The sequence below is a fragment of the Cyprinus carpio genome, chromosome B18 (assembly GCF_018340385.1).
Source record: "Cyprinus carpio isolate SPL01 chromosome B18, ASM1834038v1, whole genome shotgun sequence".
Lineage (NCBI taxonomy): Eukaryota > Metazoa > Chordata > Actinopteri > Cypriniformes > Cyprinidae > Cyprinus > Cyprinus carpio.
In genome coordinates, this window is record NC_056614.1 from 21264248 (window position 1) to 21285053 (window position 20806).

Consider the following 20806-nt stretch of genomic DNA (forward strand, 5'->3'; position numbering starts at 1 on the left):
GCAAGCATTTTCTAGCGAATCCACATTTGATTGATCTAATTATTTGGCGCCACCAAGTGGAGGGTTAATGTAAGCTCAAGTGTAATTCATAAAGAGATAGTTCACCCAAGAATGAAGAGGTTGTCATCATTTACTAATCAATTTACAGTTTACTAATCCTTGTTGCAAACAAGACGTTTTTTTTCTTTTTTTCTTTTTTTAACACAGTGAAAGTCAGTGGGGTCCAAAACAACATTTGACCAATAAACATTTGTGTTACAGTATATGCAATACATATTTAAACTTCCACGTTTAGTACTTCAGTGGTGGGCTCAAAGTCTACAGGGGATTTCATTAATTCTGCAACTTACTTAATCACCACTTCCTGGTTAAAATTTTTCCTTTGCACAACCACAAACCGCACTAGTCAGTGTTCACTCTGTCTATTGAACAGCCACAACCATAGGTGCATGTGCATATGCAAGTGTGCAATTACTTTTATCAAGAAAGTAATTCAGAGAAACCATGCAAACAAAATGCTGACTTATGCTAAGACGTTGACATTTATACTGAAGCTCTGATGCACATCGTCAACATGAATAGAAGGCTCTGTGCTTTACAGACAGGAAACCCAACTTGGGCAGCATTTCTCAAAATCATTGTGAGCTAAGTTGATCGTATACAGGCCACTATGATTCAAAGATCTATGAAGGCTTACAATGCTTTTGGGAAATGCAGCCGACACCACTGCTAAATGAACTAATCAATGTATTCGTGCATAAACATGACTGAGGAGTCTAAACTGCCAGGGCCAACTAACACAGCATCTGTAACACATAAAGAATTGACATAGGCTAATTTCTCAATTCCAATATTAATATTCACTGTTGCCTTGACAAGAGAATCTGCTTTAAAAACTCTAGGTGGCACTGTATATTACGGGTTTGGAATTAAAAATGTTCATGTTGTATTTATTATTATTATTTTTTAAGAAGATTCTAATGCTTAACTATTGTTTCAAAAATACAGAAAAAAAAACGTATTTTGTGAAATATTATTGCAATTTAAAACAATAGTGTTGTATTTCAATATACTTTAAACTACAATTTATTCCTGTGAAGCAAAGTTGAATTTTCAGCATCATTACCCCAGTCTTCAGTGTCACGTGATCCTTCAGAAATCATTCTAATATGCTAATATTTATCATCACTGTTGGAAAGAGTTTGAAATATTTTTGGAACCTGCAGTGATACTTTTTTCAGGATTCTTTGATAAATAAAAATGTTAAAAAAGAAGAAAAGAACAGTTTTTATTCAAAATAGACATTTTGTGTTATATAATATAACCTATTCAAAATTTTGGGGTCAGTATTTTTTATTTTTTAAGAAATTAATACTTTTATTCAGTGACTTTTATAATATTTTATAAAAGTGACAGTAAATACTTATATTGTTAGAAAAATTTCTATTTTGAATAAATTCTGTTCTTTTTAACTTTTTATTTATCAAAGATTAAAAAAAAAAAAAAAAGTCTCACAGGTTCCAAAAAATATTAAGCAGCACAACAGTTTCAACACTGATAATAAATCAGCATATTAGAATAATTTCTGGACGATCATGTGACACTGAAGACTGGAGTAGCCAAATGAAACTTCAGCGCTGCGTCACAGAAATAAATTCTATTTTGAAGTGGATCAAAAAAGTTCATCAAAGTTACAAAGAACACATTTTGGTTTTAGGTTTTAGGACAACTTTGATGAAAGGTTTTGATTCACTTCAAATGTTGACTAGGCCTAGTCTTTATTAAAAAAAAAAAAAAAAAAAAAAAAAGGGAACCCAATTTGAAATTGCAATAAGATTTCACAATAGTAGCCTACGTTTTGTTTTTGTTTTTTCTGTATTTTTGATCAAATAAATACATCCTTGATGAGCACAAGAGACTCCATTAAAACATGAAACATCTTACTGATCTCAAACTTTTGAACGGCAGTGTATATTAGAATGTGTGTGTGTTGTGTGTGTGTGTGTGTGTGTGTGTGTGTGTGTGTGTGTGTGTGTGTGTGTGTGTGACTTCCTACTTCTTTTAAACTAAAATACTAAAAACAATCAGATGGCAGGTTATTATTATTAGTAGTAGTAGTAGTAGTAGTAATTTTATGTATAAGAGACGAAACTATATAAATGACTCATAAGTGGTAGACTAACTTCCGCGTGCGTTCTTCTGTTGCTATAGAAACAGACGGATGCAGGTCCACGTGGACGCGAGTCCCTCCCCGTGAGCGCGCAGAAGTGAGTGTTTGCTCAAAGTTGTCGGCAGCTTTCTGTAGTCATCAATCCATAACGCGTTCAGCTTCAGTTTCACAATCTTCTGGACGTTCATTTAAACTTCAGTCTCAGTTATTGCTTGCTGAAATTGTCTGCACTCCGTGTCAAATTGTGGAAAGTTTCACTCTTAACAGTACATTTCAACATTGTCGCTTCATGGGTGGACTTTATGAAGTAACATCAGCGGCTGCCTGTTTAAAGGTACAGTAAAGTTATTATTATTATTATTTACCTTGATCTGTCTGTTTAACTCGACCATTTCCGTTTCGTGCTTTGGCAACTTAGAACAGGAAGTGTGAAAGAAAGTGTGAGAAGGAATCTCCTAGTGAGAGGAAGAAACAAGTGTTCCTGTTTTCATCAGCTGCTTGTAGAGTTGCATATTGTTTTCATGTAGAGCACGACTTTTCTTTTCACTATAGTCCATCTTTGAAAGTGCATTGCCTTGTCTCTGTCCCTGACATTACTTTTCAGTATATTTAGTAGCACGACAATTGTTTTGTTCTCTATTAAATGTAGAAACTATTGATTCAGTAAGCTATTATAACTATTATAAGTGTAGTCTAACTGGACTGACAAGAAATGCTTTTCATTTGAGTTTTGATAACAACAAAATGTTTGCATAGTGCAAGAACTTTGTTGACTCCACATTGACACACAAACTACTGTACAGAGTGTGGATTGTTTATGCTAAACTTAAATGGGTGCTATTATGCTTTTTCACTTTTTCAACTTTAGTTAGTCTGTAATGTTGCTGTTTGAGCATAAAAAAGATCTGCAAAGTTACAAAGATCAAAGTCCAATTCCAAAGGAGATATTTTATTTAACAGAAATCACTTTTCAAAAACTACAATGCATATTTTCCGGGATTTGTGACATCGCAAAGATCAACAAATGGGACGAGACCTGGTTGAGCTGCACTAGAGAACGCAACGAGTGTTATCACTATATCGGAGCAACGCTATAGTAGTGTTCCCAAAGCAGACGAGCTTAGAGTGGTCAGTCACAACACACACTGGCCCAGCTAACCAATCACAACACAGACCGGCGCAGCTAACCAATCACAGCACATTTCGTATTTCAGAAGGCGGGCCTTCATTTTATGCAGGAACTATTCGTTCATGCCAGACTGGGATAGAGGTGTTGTAATAATGTAAAATACGTGGAAAATATGTTTTTCGAACAACTTAGTATGAGAGCCTGTTCTAGTACACCCCCAAAACAAAATCAAGACCTTGTAAAAGAGCATAATACTACCCCTTTAAGAATCACAAATGGTGTTCCTTTAGGTTTACTGGTAATTCTCCAAACCACATATCCACTGTAGGGTCACAGGGGTGATCATGGAGCCTTTACTGTTAAATGCATACCTCAAATGTACTGTATGTTGCTTTGCATAAAAAATCTGTCAGTTTCATACATATAATGTTTGCTTATTACTAAATTAGGTCATGCTTTTTGCTGTAATATGTTGGATACATAGTTTTAGTAAGTAGAAACCTAAAAGACTTCTTGTCAGTCAAATCAAATACACTTTGAACTGTCTAGTTATAAAAGGGTAGTCTGTTTCAAAAATGCAAATGGTGTCTTTTTGTAAAAAGGTTTTTACAAAAAAGTTTTAAACATGATATTTAAGTGAAGCTAGTAAGTCTCTGTCCATGCACCGAAACATTTTGAACCTCATGGCACACTACGTTGTTATCTTTATTGACACGGCAGCATAGATAAAGTTTTCATGCAAAGCAGTAGTGAAGGAAGTTCATAGAGGGAGGCTTAAGTTAGCTTTGGTCAATTTACTTTTTGTATTTTCTTCTGAAAGGTAGTAACTAATTTACAAATAATTCAAAACAAAAACTTTTTCAAGGTTTTATTTATTTTGAAAGAAATTAATAATTATATTCAGCAAAGATGAATCGGTTTAGTGTAATGTTACAAAAACATCTACTATCAAGGAATCTATTAAAGAATCTTGACAAACACAAAAATATTAATTTTTCACAAAAATATTAAGCAGCACAACTGATTTCAACATTGATAATTATAAGAAATGTTTCTTGAGCCACAAATTATCATATTAGTATTTCTGAGGACACATCATGTGACACTGAGGACTGCTGAAAGTTCAGTTTTGCCATCACAGGAATAAAATAAAAAATTTAAAATATTAAAACAGAAAACAGTTATTTTAAGTTATGATAATACTTCAAAACATCACTGTATGTATGTTTATTCAAATATATTTTGATCTTGAGGCGTATGAGAGACTTTTTTTCAAAAACATTAAAAAAAAGCTTACCGCCCCTAAATTTTTAAATTGTAGTGTACTGTATAGAGACTGTACATTGCATTTGTAACTTACATTTTATAAAGTGGGTGGGACAATGATACATTTATCTAAACTTTGCTTTTTAGCAATTTGGTTGGTTGAAATTCACTGAATATTGTGTTTTTCTGCAACTTTTTTTTTTTTTTTTTTTAATTAGATGAAGTATCAAAGACCCTTGCTGAAGACTGACATCTGTGACATGATCTTGGTCTCTCTTTAGTGGGCTAGTATGGAGTTTGTGATTGATGGTTGGGTTTACTAAGGCCGCTGAATGCGTCATTCTGTGCCACTGCACTCAGAAGTTTGAAACAGCAAACTTGTGGCTTTCCCGGTCAATACCCAGAGGAAATGCGCATCACCACACTCATATATGTGGCATGGCTTGTCTGCTCCCATCAATCCCATCAACTTTTAATTTGTGGTCACTGCACAAATAACGTCTGTATTCCGCTAAATAAGAGAGACGTGCGTTTCAGTGTTCCAGTCCACTAGTTTCTGCTATTCTCAGCAGCCGAAGACTTATTGCTTTTTGCCTTTCCAGATGTGTTTTTTCCCCAACAAGACCCTGATGAAATTCAGATGTACAGTATGTAAGTGCCACAACTAGTTTGACCACTTTAAAAATGTGAGCATAAAGACATTTTTGCTTGCTAAGCACATTTTTACACGCAAACATAATTGTAGGATATGCCTGACTACCTTCCAAAACCTTACCTGCAATATTACAGCCAACTAACTCAATTTGTAGGCAATCAAGAAGCTGTCACAGAAAAGTTGTCAGTGAGATGTGATCCTTTGTGGGCTAATGGGCTTTACAAACTTTGAAATTACTTTTGTGCAGCAGAAATGCAAAGTAAGTTTGATTTTTCTTGTTAGACAAGCAAACAAACAGGCAAACAAAAGTTTTAATCAACACGTCTGCCAAGAAACCCAGAGGTGCAATCATTATCATAAATGTATTTCTTTTTATCTGCTTTCTTTATTTTGCCTCAAAACACCATACCAATCTTCTAAGACTAAGAACCCACTAAGATTTGATAAGATTTAGAGATGCAAGGAAGCATCTCGGAACCAATCAGCTTCTGTGACACAATAAAGTCACTCCCACAGTTTCTCTTGCTCCAAATTAAAGGGCACTACTTCAACTATTACGCTCTTAAACCATTACACAACCCTTTTAGTTTAATAATTATTATTAAGCTTTTATTTTAAATTAATGTACATACAGGTGCATTTCAATAAATTAGAATATCGTGGAAAAGTTAATTTATTTCAGTAATTCAACTCAAATTGTGAAACTCGTGTATTAAATAAATTCAATGGACACAGACTGAAGTAGTTTAAGTCTTTGGTTCTTTTAATTGTGATGATTTTGGCTCACATTTAACAAAAACCCACCAATTCATCTCAACAAATTAGAATATTTTATAAGACCAATAATAATAAAAAAAAAACATTTTAAGTGAATTGTTGGCCTTCTGGAAAGTATGATCATTTACTGTACATGTACTCAATACTTGGTAGGGGCTCCATTTGCTTTAATTACTGCCTCAATTCGGCGTGGCATGGAGGTGATCAGTTTGTGGCACGCTGAGGTGGTATGGAAGCCCAGGTTTCTTTGACAGTGGCCTTCAGCTCATCTGCATTTTTTGGTCTCTTGTTTCTCATTTTCCTCTTGACAATACCCCATAGATTCTCTATGGGGTTCAGGTCTGGTGAGTTTGCTGGCCAGTCAAGCACACAAACACTATGGTCATTTAACCAACTTTTGGTGCTTTTGGCAGTGTGAGCAGGTGCCAAATCCTGCTGGAAAATGAAATCAGCATCTTCAAAAAGCTGGTCAGCAGAAGGAAGGATCCAAAATTTCTTGGTAAATGGGTGCAGTGACTTTGGTTTTCAAAAAACACAATGGACCAACACCAGCAGATGATATTGCACCCCAAATCATCACAGACTGTGGAAACTTAACACTGGACTTCAAGCAACTTGGGCTATGAGCTTCTCCACCCTTCCTCCAGACTCTAGGACCTTGGTTTCCAAATGAAATACAAAACTTGCTGTCATCTGAAAAGAGGACTTTGGACAACTGGGCAAAAGTCCAGTTCTTCTTCTCCTTAGCCCAGGTAAGACGCCTCTGACGTTGTCTGTGGTTCAGGAGTGGCTAAACAAGAGGAATACGACAACTGTAGCCAAAATCCTTGACACGTCTGTGTGTGGTGGCTCTTGATGCCTTGATCTCAGCCTCAGTCTATTCCTTGTAAAATTTACTCAAATTCTTGAATCAATTTTGCTTGACAATCCTCATAAGGCTGCAGTTCTCGGTTGGTTGTGCATCTTTTTCTTCCTCACTTTTTCCTTCCACTCAACTTTATGTTAACATGCTTGGATACAGCACTCTGTGAACAGCCAGCTTCTTTGGCAATGAATGTTTGTGGCTTACCCTCCTTGTGAAGAGTGTCAATGATTGTCTTCTGGACAACTGTCAGATCAGCAGTCTTCCCCATGATCGTGGTAGCCTAGTGAACCCAAACTGAGAGAACCATTTTGAAGGCACAGGAAACCTTTGCGGGTGTTTTGAGTTGATTAGCTGATTGGCATGTCACCATATTCTAATTTGTTGAGATTGGTGTGTTTTTGTTAAATTTGAGCCAAAGTCATCACAATTAAAAGAACCAAAGACTTAAACTACTTCAGTCTGTGTGCACTGAATTTATTTAATACACGAGTTTCACAATTTGAGTTTAATTACTGAAATGAACTTTTCCACGACATTCTAATTTATTGAGATGCACCTGTATATATAGATAATATGCAATAGAAATAAGCTTGATCAGTGTCATGGTACCAACAAAGCTGGAATGGATTGGTTTGATTTTGTCAACCCGATAATAATCCTGCAATGCTGAGTTTGTTCAGCCACCATTATGGTACAAGCCCCAGAATATCCTATCGAGGTGGAATTATTTGACTTGGCCCAGTAAACAACAGCATGGCAGCATGTTAACAACCACTCTGAACACCTTAGAAACTACAAAGAAAGACCCCAAATGCCCCGTTTTTTGTTTTTGAAAGAGGTCTCTAAAGTTCACAAGTTCTTGTGCTACACTGATTTAAAATATGTTAAAAAAAAAGTAATTTTGTGAAATATCATTACAATTTAAAATAACTGTTTTCTATTTTAATATATATTAAAATGTAATTTATTCCTGCAATGGCAAAACAGAATTTTTAGCAGCCTTTACTCCATTCTTCACTGTCACGTGATCCTCCAAAATCGTATGATATTTCTTATTATCATCAATATTGAAAATAGTTAATATCTTTGTGGAAAGCATGAACCTTTTTTTTCAGGATTTGTTTTTGCTTAATATTTTTTGCTGTTGTTTAACTTTTTTACAACTCTTTGCCGAATAAATAGCTCAAAAGAACAGAATTTATTGATCACATTTGAATTTAATGCATTTTTGCTGAATAAAAGTATTGTCTTCATGAAAAGAAATAAAAAATACTGAACCCTAACCTGTATATTTAAATATTAGGCTATTTATTTACATTATAATAAGCAAATCCTATAACTTCAGGGTCTCCTTTGTCACAGCTATGCAATTGAAAGCAGATGCCTCTGTGGTTTCCCCTCTTTAATATCATTAACTGTTTCAGTGCGATTCAGCTATGACACACATAATGGGTTGTACTGTAAATGCGATGATGCTTTCTCTGAATTCAGAAAATGGACAGTTTATGACCATCTATACTCAAATAAACTTTCTGAATATTCACCTTGATGCTTTTTCTATCTTCCTCCCTTTTTTACGCTATTTCTTTTCCTGCACCAATCTCAGTGCTCTCGTTGTCTAATTAAAGAGGTGGTTGCTAAGAGATGGCGCTCGGCGGCACTCTAAGAGGATGTGATGTGGTGTAACTCAAAAGCTTTGTTCTCTCTTCTCTTCTGTCAAGGGCTGACCCATGTGAGGAGAGTGGAGTTCGCGCACACATACATACAGTATGCACACACACACACACACATGGACGGCATGACATCTTTTTCCAGCACCTGTGGTTCCAAGGTGGACCGGGCGTCCCGTCGTAGAGGAGAAGACAGGCAGGGGATGCCCAGTGACAGCGACTGCAGTGCTGTGCTTGAGAAGACCAGAGAGTTCTTCCAGATTTGTGACATCGAGGGCAAAGGCTTCATTACACGACGGGACATGCAGGTAAGGATGTTGGGAAGGGCGTCCATGTGATTTTTCGTTAGGCCTAGAGATTTATTAGTAAAGGCATTGTTTCAGCTGGGAACCATGAGCTAATTGAGCTAATTTGTGTTTGCTCACCCTTATAAATTGTTTACTTACAACAGAAGACAAGCAGCAATCTGAATAAAGTAATTAACTTACAAAGAAACCCAATTAAAGGCATAGTTTGTTAAATATATAATTGGCAATTTGCTGTGAAAAGGAATGTTATTACAACATGCTTCTGTACTGAAACTCCTTTTCTTTTCTTTTCTTTTATATAAATGAATAAAATAATTTTATTACAGTAAATAAATATGTTTCTAACTATTTTAAGCTCTAAAATATTTGACCACTATTATTGATTTTATCACTATGTAATTATGAAAAAACTATAAACAAACAATATAAAAACAAAAAGAAAGAAAGAAAGACCAACTCACATTTATATATATATATATATATATATATATATATATATATATACATACACAGTGCTGTGAAAATGTTTTTGCCCCCTTCCTGTTTTTAATTTTTTATTTTTTTGCATGTACTTTTAAATATAGCATATAACTATATACAGTATAGCAGTTACATACAGTATAGCAGTACTTTTAAATCAAAAAAGTGCAAAATACACTACTTTTGAATTCATTATTGAATTTTGTGCATAACAATCCGATTGATTTCGATTAATCGCAGACAATCATGCAATTAATCGTGATTAAACATTTTAATTGTTGCCCAACACTAGTTTTTTTGTTTGTTTGTTTTTTTTTGGACTTGTGTAGTATTCATGTAAATACCACTGTTAATTATTTTAGTAATCATTCAGTACCTCTCAAATACTTTTATCAAATACCGTGGTGTGGCATCAGATCATTGTACCATCACCGTATTTTTTTAATTATTTTCTATATTTTCTGTTCCACCTATTGGTCATAGTGTGTGAGATCTATTAATCTTTCATCAGTGTGGTTGATTTATATGAAATAAGAAGTTTTAGTACAGCTTTTTGCAGCATGTCGCATCGTAGGAGCTTGGGAGACCATCCAAAAATTGTGGTGGGCGTTCTGAAACCACCCCTTCAGTTGTATTATTGTGCAGATTCGATCACCTCTTAGATTGTCCATTCATTGCATATGTTTCCTTTGAAGTCTGGCTCTCAGGCCTTGCTCTGAAGAGCCTTTTTCAGAAGCGTCACACCTTTGATACAGTGTCTATGGAAAAAGCATTAATAAACATTGGTTCCTCATCTTTATTTAAATGATGCCTTTTGTTATTTCAACCCATTTGGATTAAATAAATCCCACAAATCCAAACGTATTTAAATCTTTCTGTTAAATGATTGTGTATATGCTATCGTGAAGACTGTGACAAAACATTGACGTGCTTGGCAAAGTAACTTGCATCATGGGTCCACCACATGTTGGTCTTGCAGAAAACGCTGACAGCACTATTGGGGTTTCAGAGAACAGTGTTTTCTAAACCTTCAGGCCGTCAGAAAAGCCACAGGAGGAGTTTTATTGCTGTTTTTAGAAACTGTCACTTTGGCTTACCGGAGGAACTGGGTGATGGCTCGCAGTTCGTGCTAATTTTTACGCAACTGTTTTCACACGTCCATCAGCATTTACAACTGACTTTTACAAGTACAGAAAAAGCCAAAAGTGCAAGCTAAAGTCACACTGAGAATTAAATGTAGTGTTTTATGGGACATCTGATCCCAGGGCATATCTGAGCAAACATGTGTCAGGTTCCCACACAGGGTGTGTTATTTGCTCTCTAAGAATAGTAGCGTTCTTACTGTGTGTTAACTGACTTGATCACTGAAATCGACAGCCTGACTGATTTTTAAAGATATCAAATTTCAATTTAGTTTGAGACCTTACTCATGATATACAAATAACCTGATAAGAGATTGGAGAATATGTGGTCGAGTTTGGTTTTGTAGTGACATTCAGTTGCCTCATAAAAATGTTTTGTGAGTTTCGATTTACTATAATTAATTGTAAAACCAAAAATAAATATTTTTTATTTATATACAGCATGTATGACTTCTAAGCTAACTGTAAAGTTACATAAGATATACTGTAAAGTAAATGTTATGTTTTTATTTACAGTATACTCTTAATTTGCTTATTTTCAGGTGATGCAAAATGCATTATGCTTTTCATAACACCCCTGTATCATCTGTAATGTGTTGTAGAGATTAAATGGAGAACTTCCGCTGAGTGCTGAGGAACTTGAGAACGTCTTTGACACTCTGGACACAGATGGCAATGGATATCTGACCCTTGAGGAGTTCTCCTCCGGCTTTAGTGTGTTTGCATTTGAATCTATACAGCATTCAGTAAAAAAAAAAAAAAAAAAAAAAAAAAAAAAAAAATATATATATATATATATACACACACACACACATATATATAAAATGTATGTGTGTCTGTGTGTTTTCGATTATTGAAACATCTGATTGATATTATATGTTGTATTTTGGGCTGTCTGTATCCTTTAAAAGTTTGCTAATGTATTTTTGTCTCCCATTCAGGTGAATTTATGTTTGGTCCAGGTGTGGTGTCAGTAGATCCACATACAAGCGAGGAGCAAGTCTCAGCAAAGACTCCAGAAGTGCTCTACGAGAGCCAATGGGAGGACAGACACAGCAGGGGAGACGATGACGAGGAGCAACACTTCTGCATGCTAATGGAGAACCTGGGGGCAAGCAACATCTTTGAAGAGTGAGAGTTATTTCAGTCAACTATTTGAAATGGATCCTAAAATTTATATTCATGGTTGTAGCATAGTTCCTAGTGCACTTCCATGCAAGAATATTCCCACTTATGTATAAATTCTGAAATAACTGAAATAGATAACCTAAAATTAATCTTAATAATTAATTTTTATGTTGTTGTATATTTCAGTTATATGATTCATACATTCTTAGAAGTATTCTTGCATGGAACTTCACTAGCTAAGATGCTATTTTCATGCTATAAAACACATTAGTTGTGTATTTTTATCCATAACTATAGTTACTGTAATTCTGACTATCATAAAAATATACATTTGAAAAGCAACTTAATACCAAAATGAAAAAAAGCATAGGAATTTAATCAGCTATATACAACACAAATGTCTCCAAAATCAATTAATAGTAAAAGACAGCAAACTTTTTTTCTTCTTCTCCTGAGAAAAATTTAGATTTTCTATCAAAGTAAGCTTATATATATATGCTATTTTTAAATATTTTTTATAGTGTGATTTAATATATATATATAAATATGTAATATTATATATAATTTTCTTTATCTATTAAAGTTTTTTTGTTATTATGATTTATTTATTATTGTAATATCGACTTTGAGTTTGCCATGAAAATATCCTTTACTGTTGATATGGCATTAAATAAATAAATAAAGAGACAGCACATTCCCAAAAGAAGACATGACACCTTTGATAAGAACAAGGGATGTTAATAAAGGTCGATTCTTGTCTTCTTATTGACCATATGGTGCGTTGAGCCCATTTTTGTAACACATGACCGCAAACTACCGCCACTCCTGAAAGGCAAACGATGATGGTGGAAGACATCAATGATAAAAGTTCATCGTTCTGACTGACTGTATTCCTTGTGTATGGTTATTGCTTTTTCAAAGAGGAGCTGACAGTTTGGATTAGATTCTGATTGCATCTCATACACAGTCAGCTTCATTTTGCAGTTCAATAAAAGGAGCTTTTTTTTTTTTTTTTTTTAACTGTAGTTCTACAAAATCATGATGTAATTTTGATATCCTTTCAAGAGACATATTGCTAGTATGAGGGTTTTTCTGCAACAGAAAAGACTGTGAATGTCTTCACTAAAAGCCTTTATGCTTCAGATTTAATGCATTTCCAAGACGAAGGTTACTGTATTGAGTTTAGATTTTATCTGACTGTGGCCTTTGTAACTTTATAATTATTTTTAACGGTGGAGCACATTTTTTGTGGAGTGTGATGTAAGATACTATAATAGATAAAACTTGGTCATATAAAGGTAAAACACGAGAATTTGGTGAGATAAATGATGCAGTAAGCATGTTGTGACTTCTCAGGCCAGGAGAAGTGCGGAGTCTTTGGGTGCAGCTCAGAAGAGACGAGCCTAACCTTCTGTCCAATTTTGAGGAGTTTCTTGCCAGGGTCACTTATCAGATCAAAGAGGCCAACCAGGAGAAGAAAGAGATGGAGACGGCCCTTAAAAGGTCAGATGTCTAATAAACACCTTTATTCCTTTCAGAATTTGAACATGCATTTTGAATGGATGTTACTTTTGTAAAATGTGTTTAGTACAGTATTTAGACACTTATAGACTACTGTTTAAAAGTCTAAGGTCAGTAAGATATTATTTATTTATTTATCTATTTTAATTTAGCAAAGATGCATTAAAAACGGCCAAAAGTTATGGTAGAGAGCATCAAAAAATACTTTTTTTTTTTTTTTCTTGAAAAATGTGTTTGTGCTACCTTTAAAATAAATGGGACTTGGTTTGATATTTTGTTATTGTTATCTACTCGGTGACATTCATACATTTTGAGTATCAGCCCACTATATGAATCCCATGTTGGTTGACTTGACAGTCACATACTGTATCTTGACTAAAACGACTCAATGGACAGATGTGATGCAAGGACTAAGAAAGCTGGCTTTTGCATGAGATTTTCACAGCTGAGACTGACTGTATAACTGGTAACAGAGTTGGCTTGTACTATGCTCCAAAAGTTGATTTTCTGAGCATTAGCAAAGGTAAGATTTTGGTGTTGAGTGGTGAGTTTACAGTATTCTGTCAACCATTAAAGGATATATTACAAGCAAGCAAATATATTTTTTCTCTAAAACATTCAAATGAAAAAAGTAAATAATGTGTAATGCATGCTCACATGATTATAAGCATCACTCGGTTTTCAAATATATTGATCCCTTTAATTTATACCACATTTATTCTCTTTTTATCACAATGGAGTGCCTGTTCTGAGGCTTAATAGTCATGTCTGTTGTGGATTTTAAAGATGAGCTGACCTGTAAATGCCTTTTGAATAACATCTGTTCCATGTACACAATGAATAGTGTTCTATTCTTTCATATGACTAAGTGACTCAAAAGCTTTTTGAGTGATCTGACGTCTTTCATAGGAAAGCGGCAACACATGATGATGAAATCCAGAGGCTGTATGAAGAAATGGAGCAACAGATCAAGAATGAAAAGGACAGGATACTCTTAGAGGTGAAACAATTCTTACTTATTAATTACTCAAATTGGTCATTTGAAAAAAACAAAAACAAACCTTGAATATTAAATGTGTTACCTTGAACCTCAAGGAAACGTTATGAAGGTCTATAAAAAAGAGAGGGAATAACATAAAATACCATCAAAAAAAATAAAAAAAACACAAAAAATAAAAAAAAATAAAAAAAAAAAAAAAATATTAAGAATTTTTATACTAAAAATACAAACTCAAATTAAGTTATGTTTACAGTAGAAACAGTTTCAGGATGATTTTCTTCCAGTTTATGATTGATACAAACATTGACACCCAATCAGAATCCATCCTGCTACTGTATAACGAGCTTGAGAATTTAAAGCGGCAGATGAACAGACAATATCGTTTGCTCGTGTGGACGCTAATATTGTTATCTTTATAGTTATCATTCTTGGTGTATACAGGGCTTTACTATGTATCATGGTAAATTGTATGGGTCATGTGAACTGTATGTTCTCTAGGATTCTGAGCGGTTCTTGTCTCGCAGTCAGGACATGGAGCATCAACTTTCTGCTAAAGAGAAAGAGCTGGAAATCCTTTCTAACAAACAGAAAAGGGTGGGTCACAACAAATTCCTTTGCTTGTCATTAAACCAGTTTATCTAGAAATATTTATGAAGACATTGCACATCTATTCACTATTTAAATTATTCATTTTATATAGAATAAATACATCTAAGGAAATAAATTTTTTTTTTTTTATATATATATATAATTGAATGAATATATATATATATATATATTATATATATATATATATATATATATATATATATATATATATATATATTTAAAGATGTGTGAATTTTACATAGAGTGATATCATTTCCTGCAAGGGCTTTAATTCTAATAAAAGGTCAAGGAAAGGCTGTAACTTGAACTCAAGAACAAACTAACATCTACATTTTAAGGACTTAGGTCTTAATGCTCGTATTATTCTCAGATTCTTTGATCATTTGCTGGAAATTTGTGTTCAACTTTTCCGAAAACCACATCTGTCAGTGCTGACACACACAAAAATAGACAAAACCCAGCAAAGCCTTTCAGTGCTAATGAACGAACCGAAAGTAACAAAGTCGTAATGCTTCCTTTGCCTGCATCATTTTCCTCTCTTCACATTTGCAAACAGCTAAAGCAAATTAATTCCTTTATTGTGCTCTTTGCTGCAGTGCAACTTTGTGCAAAAGCAAGCAAAACTGCTTTCCTGCTGTGAGGAGCTGAAGTTTGGTCATAGAAATGGGATTGTGTCCTATTTTGTGTCTATATTTAGCAGCATAGTTGTGTTGAAAAGCATGAGTGTAAGAGCTTTCTTATCAATCCATTCCTCCCACAATGTCTCATCCAACCATTCACATTAACACTTCCAAGGTTATCCTTCCAAGTTCTTGATAGTGGTGTAAATATACATGGCTGGCATGTCTGGTTATCCAGCACAATTAGTTTCAAAGAGCTTCTTGTTCTCCAGTTATGTTTATGATATGTTACGTGTTAATTGTTTCATTGCACATGTGTGTATGTTTCATGTCCGTCAGCTGGAGCGTCAGTGTTGTGAGCTGCACAGCGAGCAGCGGGAGACGGCCGTGGAGAACGTCAAACTGAAGCAGTGTAATGAGGACTTGAGCCGTGAGCTGGACAACACCACCCAGGAGCTGAGTCTGGCCCAGGAGCAACTCATGCTGCTGCAGGAACAGTCCTCACGCCTGCATGAGGAGAGAGAGATGTGAGGATCATATGACATTTAGTGCTACGCCGCTGCATACTATCTCCAATATAGTAAAATAAAATTCAAAAGTAATATAATATAATAATATGCTCTAATGACATTTTTAATAAAACATTATTTGTACACTTACTGTGCTCAAAGCATATCAGGGTCAAATTTCACACACACACACACACACAAAAAAAAACATATATATATATATATATATATATATATATATATATATATATATATATATATATATATATATATATATATATATATATAATACATATATATATATATATATTTTTTTTTTACTGTCATTCCCTACAATTTTTTTTTGTGTGTGTGTAATTGTGATTATTGTCTAATTTATTTGTCATTATTTCTGTAATTGTCATTATTTTCTCCCTGATTCTCATTACTGTTCTTACAATGATGTTACTGTACATTACAATTATATATTTATTGAAATCATCATAAGCTAAGTAATATCTAACAGTTTATTATGCATTACATTTAAAACATTACTTTAAAAAAAAATGTATGTGTTTGTTTATTTAATTTCATTAAAGCTGGTGTACTATCTAATAATTCGAATTTAGTTTGTAAAGTTTGTCCCTTGTTTGATTTGGCATCATTCTTGCTAGCAAAAAATATTATCATTAAAAGAGTTAGTGTTTTTATTTATTTATTTATTTTTTCAGGGAGATTTATAGGGTTACAGAAAGCTTGCAAAGAGAGAGGGCAACTCTTCTCAAGCAGCTTGATTTGCTAAGGTAAGAAATAACTATCAATGAAGGTGCGGGTCTTTATGTTTGGGCCAGATTTCATGTGTTCGGTTTCATTCCTCCTAGGGAAATGAACAAACACTTACGAGATGAAAGAGACATGTGCTATCAAGTAGGTTCAAATCGATGTTATTTTAGACATTGTACTGATCCTGCATTTTGATCATTTCAAGTAATTGTTTGCTGTCTTTCAGAAACCAAATACTCCTGCTGCAAAACTCTCCTGGAAACAGAGGTCTGGGTCAATTACTGTGAAGCAGTCTGAGCGGAGGCATTCATTTAAGAGGTATGGCTGTGAAAATGCCATCTGTACACTCAACGGTACTCAAGATGAAAAGATACAGTGGATCTGCAAAATCAAAAAATCTGACTCTCCTAAGATAAAAGAGCTAGTCATTTTAGACTTGAGTTTAATCAAATCTTATTGTGAAGACATCAATAAGATGTTTTCTTGATGTTTATAATTTGAGTGATCAAAAAGAAGTGGTACTCCATATTGCTGATGTCATTTTAGTAAATAAATAAGAATACATGTGGATGTTGTCTTCTCCAGTGATGAGGATGAAGAGGTTCTGCCACAATCTAAGCGGAAGAACGTGATTAGTGTAAATGGGCACAGCATGGACCTGGAGGACGTGGTAGATTGTCGACCTCCTTCAGAACACCAGCTCCAGAAGATCATCTCCATCGAGGAGGACCATCTTCCTCAACTCCTTCAGCAGGGTTATCAAGCCCATCTCAGAGATTGGAGTGAGGATAATGAGTTGGAGGAGGGCATGGACCTCTGGATGAGCAATATTTACCCCACATCCAGCACTCCGACCTCTGTTTCACCCCCTCCAGGAGTCGCACCCACACCCAACTCTCCCAGAGGACAGCCTGTGGGCAAAGAGACAGTCCAGTCGGTGAGAAAACAGCTTGATTTGGTCTGAACCTCAGACATCCGTCAAGATTTCAAAATGAGTATACTCTACAAAATAAAGGTTCTTTATGAGGAACCTTTAACAGCCATGGAACATTTCCATTGCACAAAGGGTTCTTTATATTGGAATAAAGTTCTTTTATATTTACGAATATTTACGTCCTTTACACTAACATCAAAAATGTTCACTTACAGTTTTTTGGGTCACGTAGACCCGGCTTTCTTCCCCTTTTTATTAAGTAATTGTAATTTTTTTATTTTTTTCAGGAGGAAGGGGTCAGTTCAGGACCAGATCGTCTCTTTAAGATAGTTCTGGTGGGGAATTCTAGTGTGGGAAAAACATCTCTTCTACGTCGCTTCTGTGACAACTGTTTCCACTCTGGTACATGTGCTACTGTAGGTAAGTGGCCTTCTTTCATATATTTACTAGTGTCCAGGGGTATTTTTATTTATTTAACCTAAATAGCCTCAATTTTAAGGCACTTGCTCAACAAAAATGAAAATTCTGTCATCGACTTACCATCATGCTGCTCCGAAACCATGTCTTTGGGTGCGAGTCCACAGCTTGTTTCGCAATTTGTTGTTAGGTCTGTTAACTGTCCACATGCTGATGACAGTAACACTGTTTAACCATAATCAGTCTCACACAACAATGAGGTTTTGCTGACTTTAGATTTTTACATTTAAAGCACTCACGACTATTTCTATACTAAAGTATACCATGGTAAAAAAAAATAAAAGGTAATACCACTGTACTTTTTGGCCCAGTTTGCTAGCAAAGTATCTGTGCATAAAACTGAAGAGGTAAAAATAAAGTGACATTTGCATGGTTCCTATTTAGCTGATTGGTTATGACTAAAACCACCAATCAATTCCGTCTGGCCTTTAGTCAGGGCTTGTGTGTGGTGCTGCTTCTAGGATGGAAACAAAAGCATGAAAACATTAAATGGCATGACTCCTAGTCCTTTCCTTCTCCTTCAGACTAATTTTTTTTTTCATTTTGTGCCATGTGCAGGTATTGACTACAGTGTGAAGACTCTTACAGTAGACAACAGCCAGGTAGCCTTGCAAATGTGGGACACAGCAGGACAGGAGAGGTGAGTTGAGTTTTATTGATTTTTTTTCGAATAGGTTTATGTTTCTGTTAACAATCTTAAGTAATTACAATCAGTATGTAAGAACTAATTGTTCATTGATCGCTTCAATGCATCTTTTGACTGCAAAAATAAGTGAATGCTAAAGACGTTTTATTGTGGGGATCTGCCGACAGGTATCGCAGCATCACTAAGCAGTTTTTTCGCAAGGCCGATGGCGTGGTAGTGGTGTATGACATCACTAATGAGCAGACTTTCACAGCAGTGAGGCATTGGCTGGCCAGCGTGCAGGTGAGTGATTCATTTCCACTTTCTTTTGGGTAAAATATTATATTTATACTTATGTACACATACACCTTTGGGGAATTGATTTAAATAGTTATGAAATACGGTGAAATTTTGTCCAGTAAAATGCACTTTAGATTTAAAAATGACTCTTCCGCTTGAATTATAAGTACTACTTGCTTCCATCTAGTAATAACACACACTTTTTTTATTATTATTATTATTATTATTAGTGCTAGAAGTGTAACTTTCAAAAGGCTTTTATGAAAATTTGCTGTTGGCATGCTGGCCTAAAAAAAGGAATTTGTTCCACTCCAATTTTTGTTTCAGTAGATAATGAAAGTCCTAGGTTCAAAAGTCCGGGGTCAGGAAGTTTTTTTTATTTATTTTTTTATACTTTTATTAATTGTCACTTTTGAACACTTGAAGACATTCTTGCTGAATAAAAGTATGATATTTTTGATACCTTTATTCAGCAAAGATCTTTTGATCAAAAGTTACAGCCTTTGTTAACATAAGTGACTTTTTTTCAAAACAGATCTTATCAACCCGAACCTTTTGAACGTTAGTGTGTATAATGAAATCAATACATATACAACAAAAATGCAATTTAATGCTTATTTCAAGCAAGTCAGCTGTATCGTCAATGCGGTAAGGCAGTTTTAATGGGAAGTGTTTATCTTTCTCTGTCTTACAGGAGGGAGCAGGTGAGGACATTCCCATCATGCTCCTGGGGAACAAGACCGATCTAGATGGCCAGAGAGAGGTTCCACTGGGAGTGGCAGAGAAATTAGCCAAGGTGAGTGAATGTGGGCCCTGGAGTGGCACTAATGGATCACCATGAAACACTTCAAGCATGCGTGTGAGGAAGTCCTTTCTCCTGTCTCAATGAAGATGCATAAAGTGGCTTCCTGTCAGTTACTGTTGCATGAACTCACCAGATAAAGAACCACACTGAATGGCATGCAGTAAGAATTACCCATTATTCTAAAAAGTATCTTATATTGCCATTTCCTTTCCACTTTTTTAGGACTTTCAGTTGATTTTCTATGAGTGCAGTGCTTTTTCAAGCCACAATGTGACGGAGTGCATGATTCATATGGCAAGGTAAGAGGTTAACAAGTTTTTTTTTTTTTTTTTTTTTTTTTTTTTTTTTTAATGAGTACACAGAAGAGTGCCTTTGAATACATTCACACCAGATTTTTGACTACAAGAATATAAGTATATACAGTATGTTGGTCATGATACATATTATTTATTTTTAAATATTTTTAAAAAATAATAATAAAAATGACAAAGCATAAAAATAATAATATTTAAAAACAAAATGAAAAATAAATTTTTATGAAGTATATAAACAAATCAGAATCTAATATTGGAAATTACAAGACAAAAGAGTAATTGCAATACAGTGATGTGGTAAAATTGTAACTTTGTTTTTCTAGTAACTTTATGAGACTACAGTATATTTCAGTATGTGAACAGACTTTTGGCAGAATAATTCTTAACATCTTTTTATCTCGAGTACAGTTTTCTTTTTCTTGCACTTCATCTGATAAGATGTGCTACTTTTTTTTCTCTCTCTCTGTCAGAGTTTTGAAAGACCAAGAGGACAGAGAAAAAGAGATCAAAACTATACAACCACTATACAGACAAGAAAACAAGAAGCCATTATAAAATCACAAATAAACACTAAAAACAACCACAAGAACCTTCAAACCCTTCCAACAACCCTTTTTGCTTTAATATGGTTTGGTGTTAAAGGGATACTCCACCCCAAAATGAAAATTTTGTCATTAATCACTTACCCCCATGTCATTCCAAACCCGTAAAAGCTCTGTTCGTCTTCAGAACACAATTTA

At 34.6% G+C, this 20806-nt stretch overlaps 1 protein-coding gene across 1 annotated transcript; it reads left to right on the forward strand.

Annotated features, from left to right (window-relative positions):
• Nucleotides 1-2216: 2216 nt before the first annotated feature.
• Nucleotides 2217-20621, forward strand: LOC109062820 (EF-hand calcium-binding domain-containing protein 4B-like). Its single transcript, XM_042743616.1, has 18 exons — nt 2217-2504; nt 8584-8840; nt 11065-11176; nt 11404-11593; nt 12947-13093; nt 14021-14111; nt 14610-14705; nt 15680-15867; nt 16560-16631; nt 16710-16755; nt 16838-16929; nt 17197-17548; nt 17833-17965; nt 18581-18662; nt 18836-18950; nt 19642-19743; nt 19975-20051; nt 20537-20621. The coding sequence occupies exons 2-18, from the start codon at nt 8652-8654 to the stop codon at nt 20619-20621; spliced, it is 2169 nt and encodes a 722-aa protein (XP_042599550.1). The 5' UTR covers nt 2217-2504; nt 8584-8651.
• The last annotated feature ends 185 nt before the right edge of the window (nt 20622-20806 follow it).

What these genes read in the sequence shown, in the direction of transcription:
- LOC109062820 (XM_042743616.1), top strand. Translation starts at nt 8,652, where the DNA reads ATGGACGGCATGACATCTTTTTCCAGCACCTGTGGTTCCAAGGTGGAC. An exon ending in CTGCATGAGGAGAGAGAGAT is followed by an intron (nt 15,868 to 16,559) that starts GTGAGGATCATA and finishes TTATTTTTTCAG; the next exon opens with GGAGATTTATAGGGTTACAG. An exon ending in GACACAGCAGGACAGGAGAG is followed by an intron (nt 18,663 to 18,835) that starts GTGAGTTGAGTT and finishes ATCTGCCGACAG; the next exon opens with GTATCGCAGCATCACTAAGC.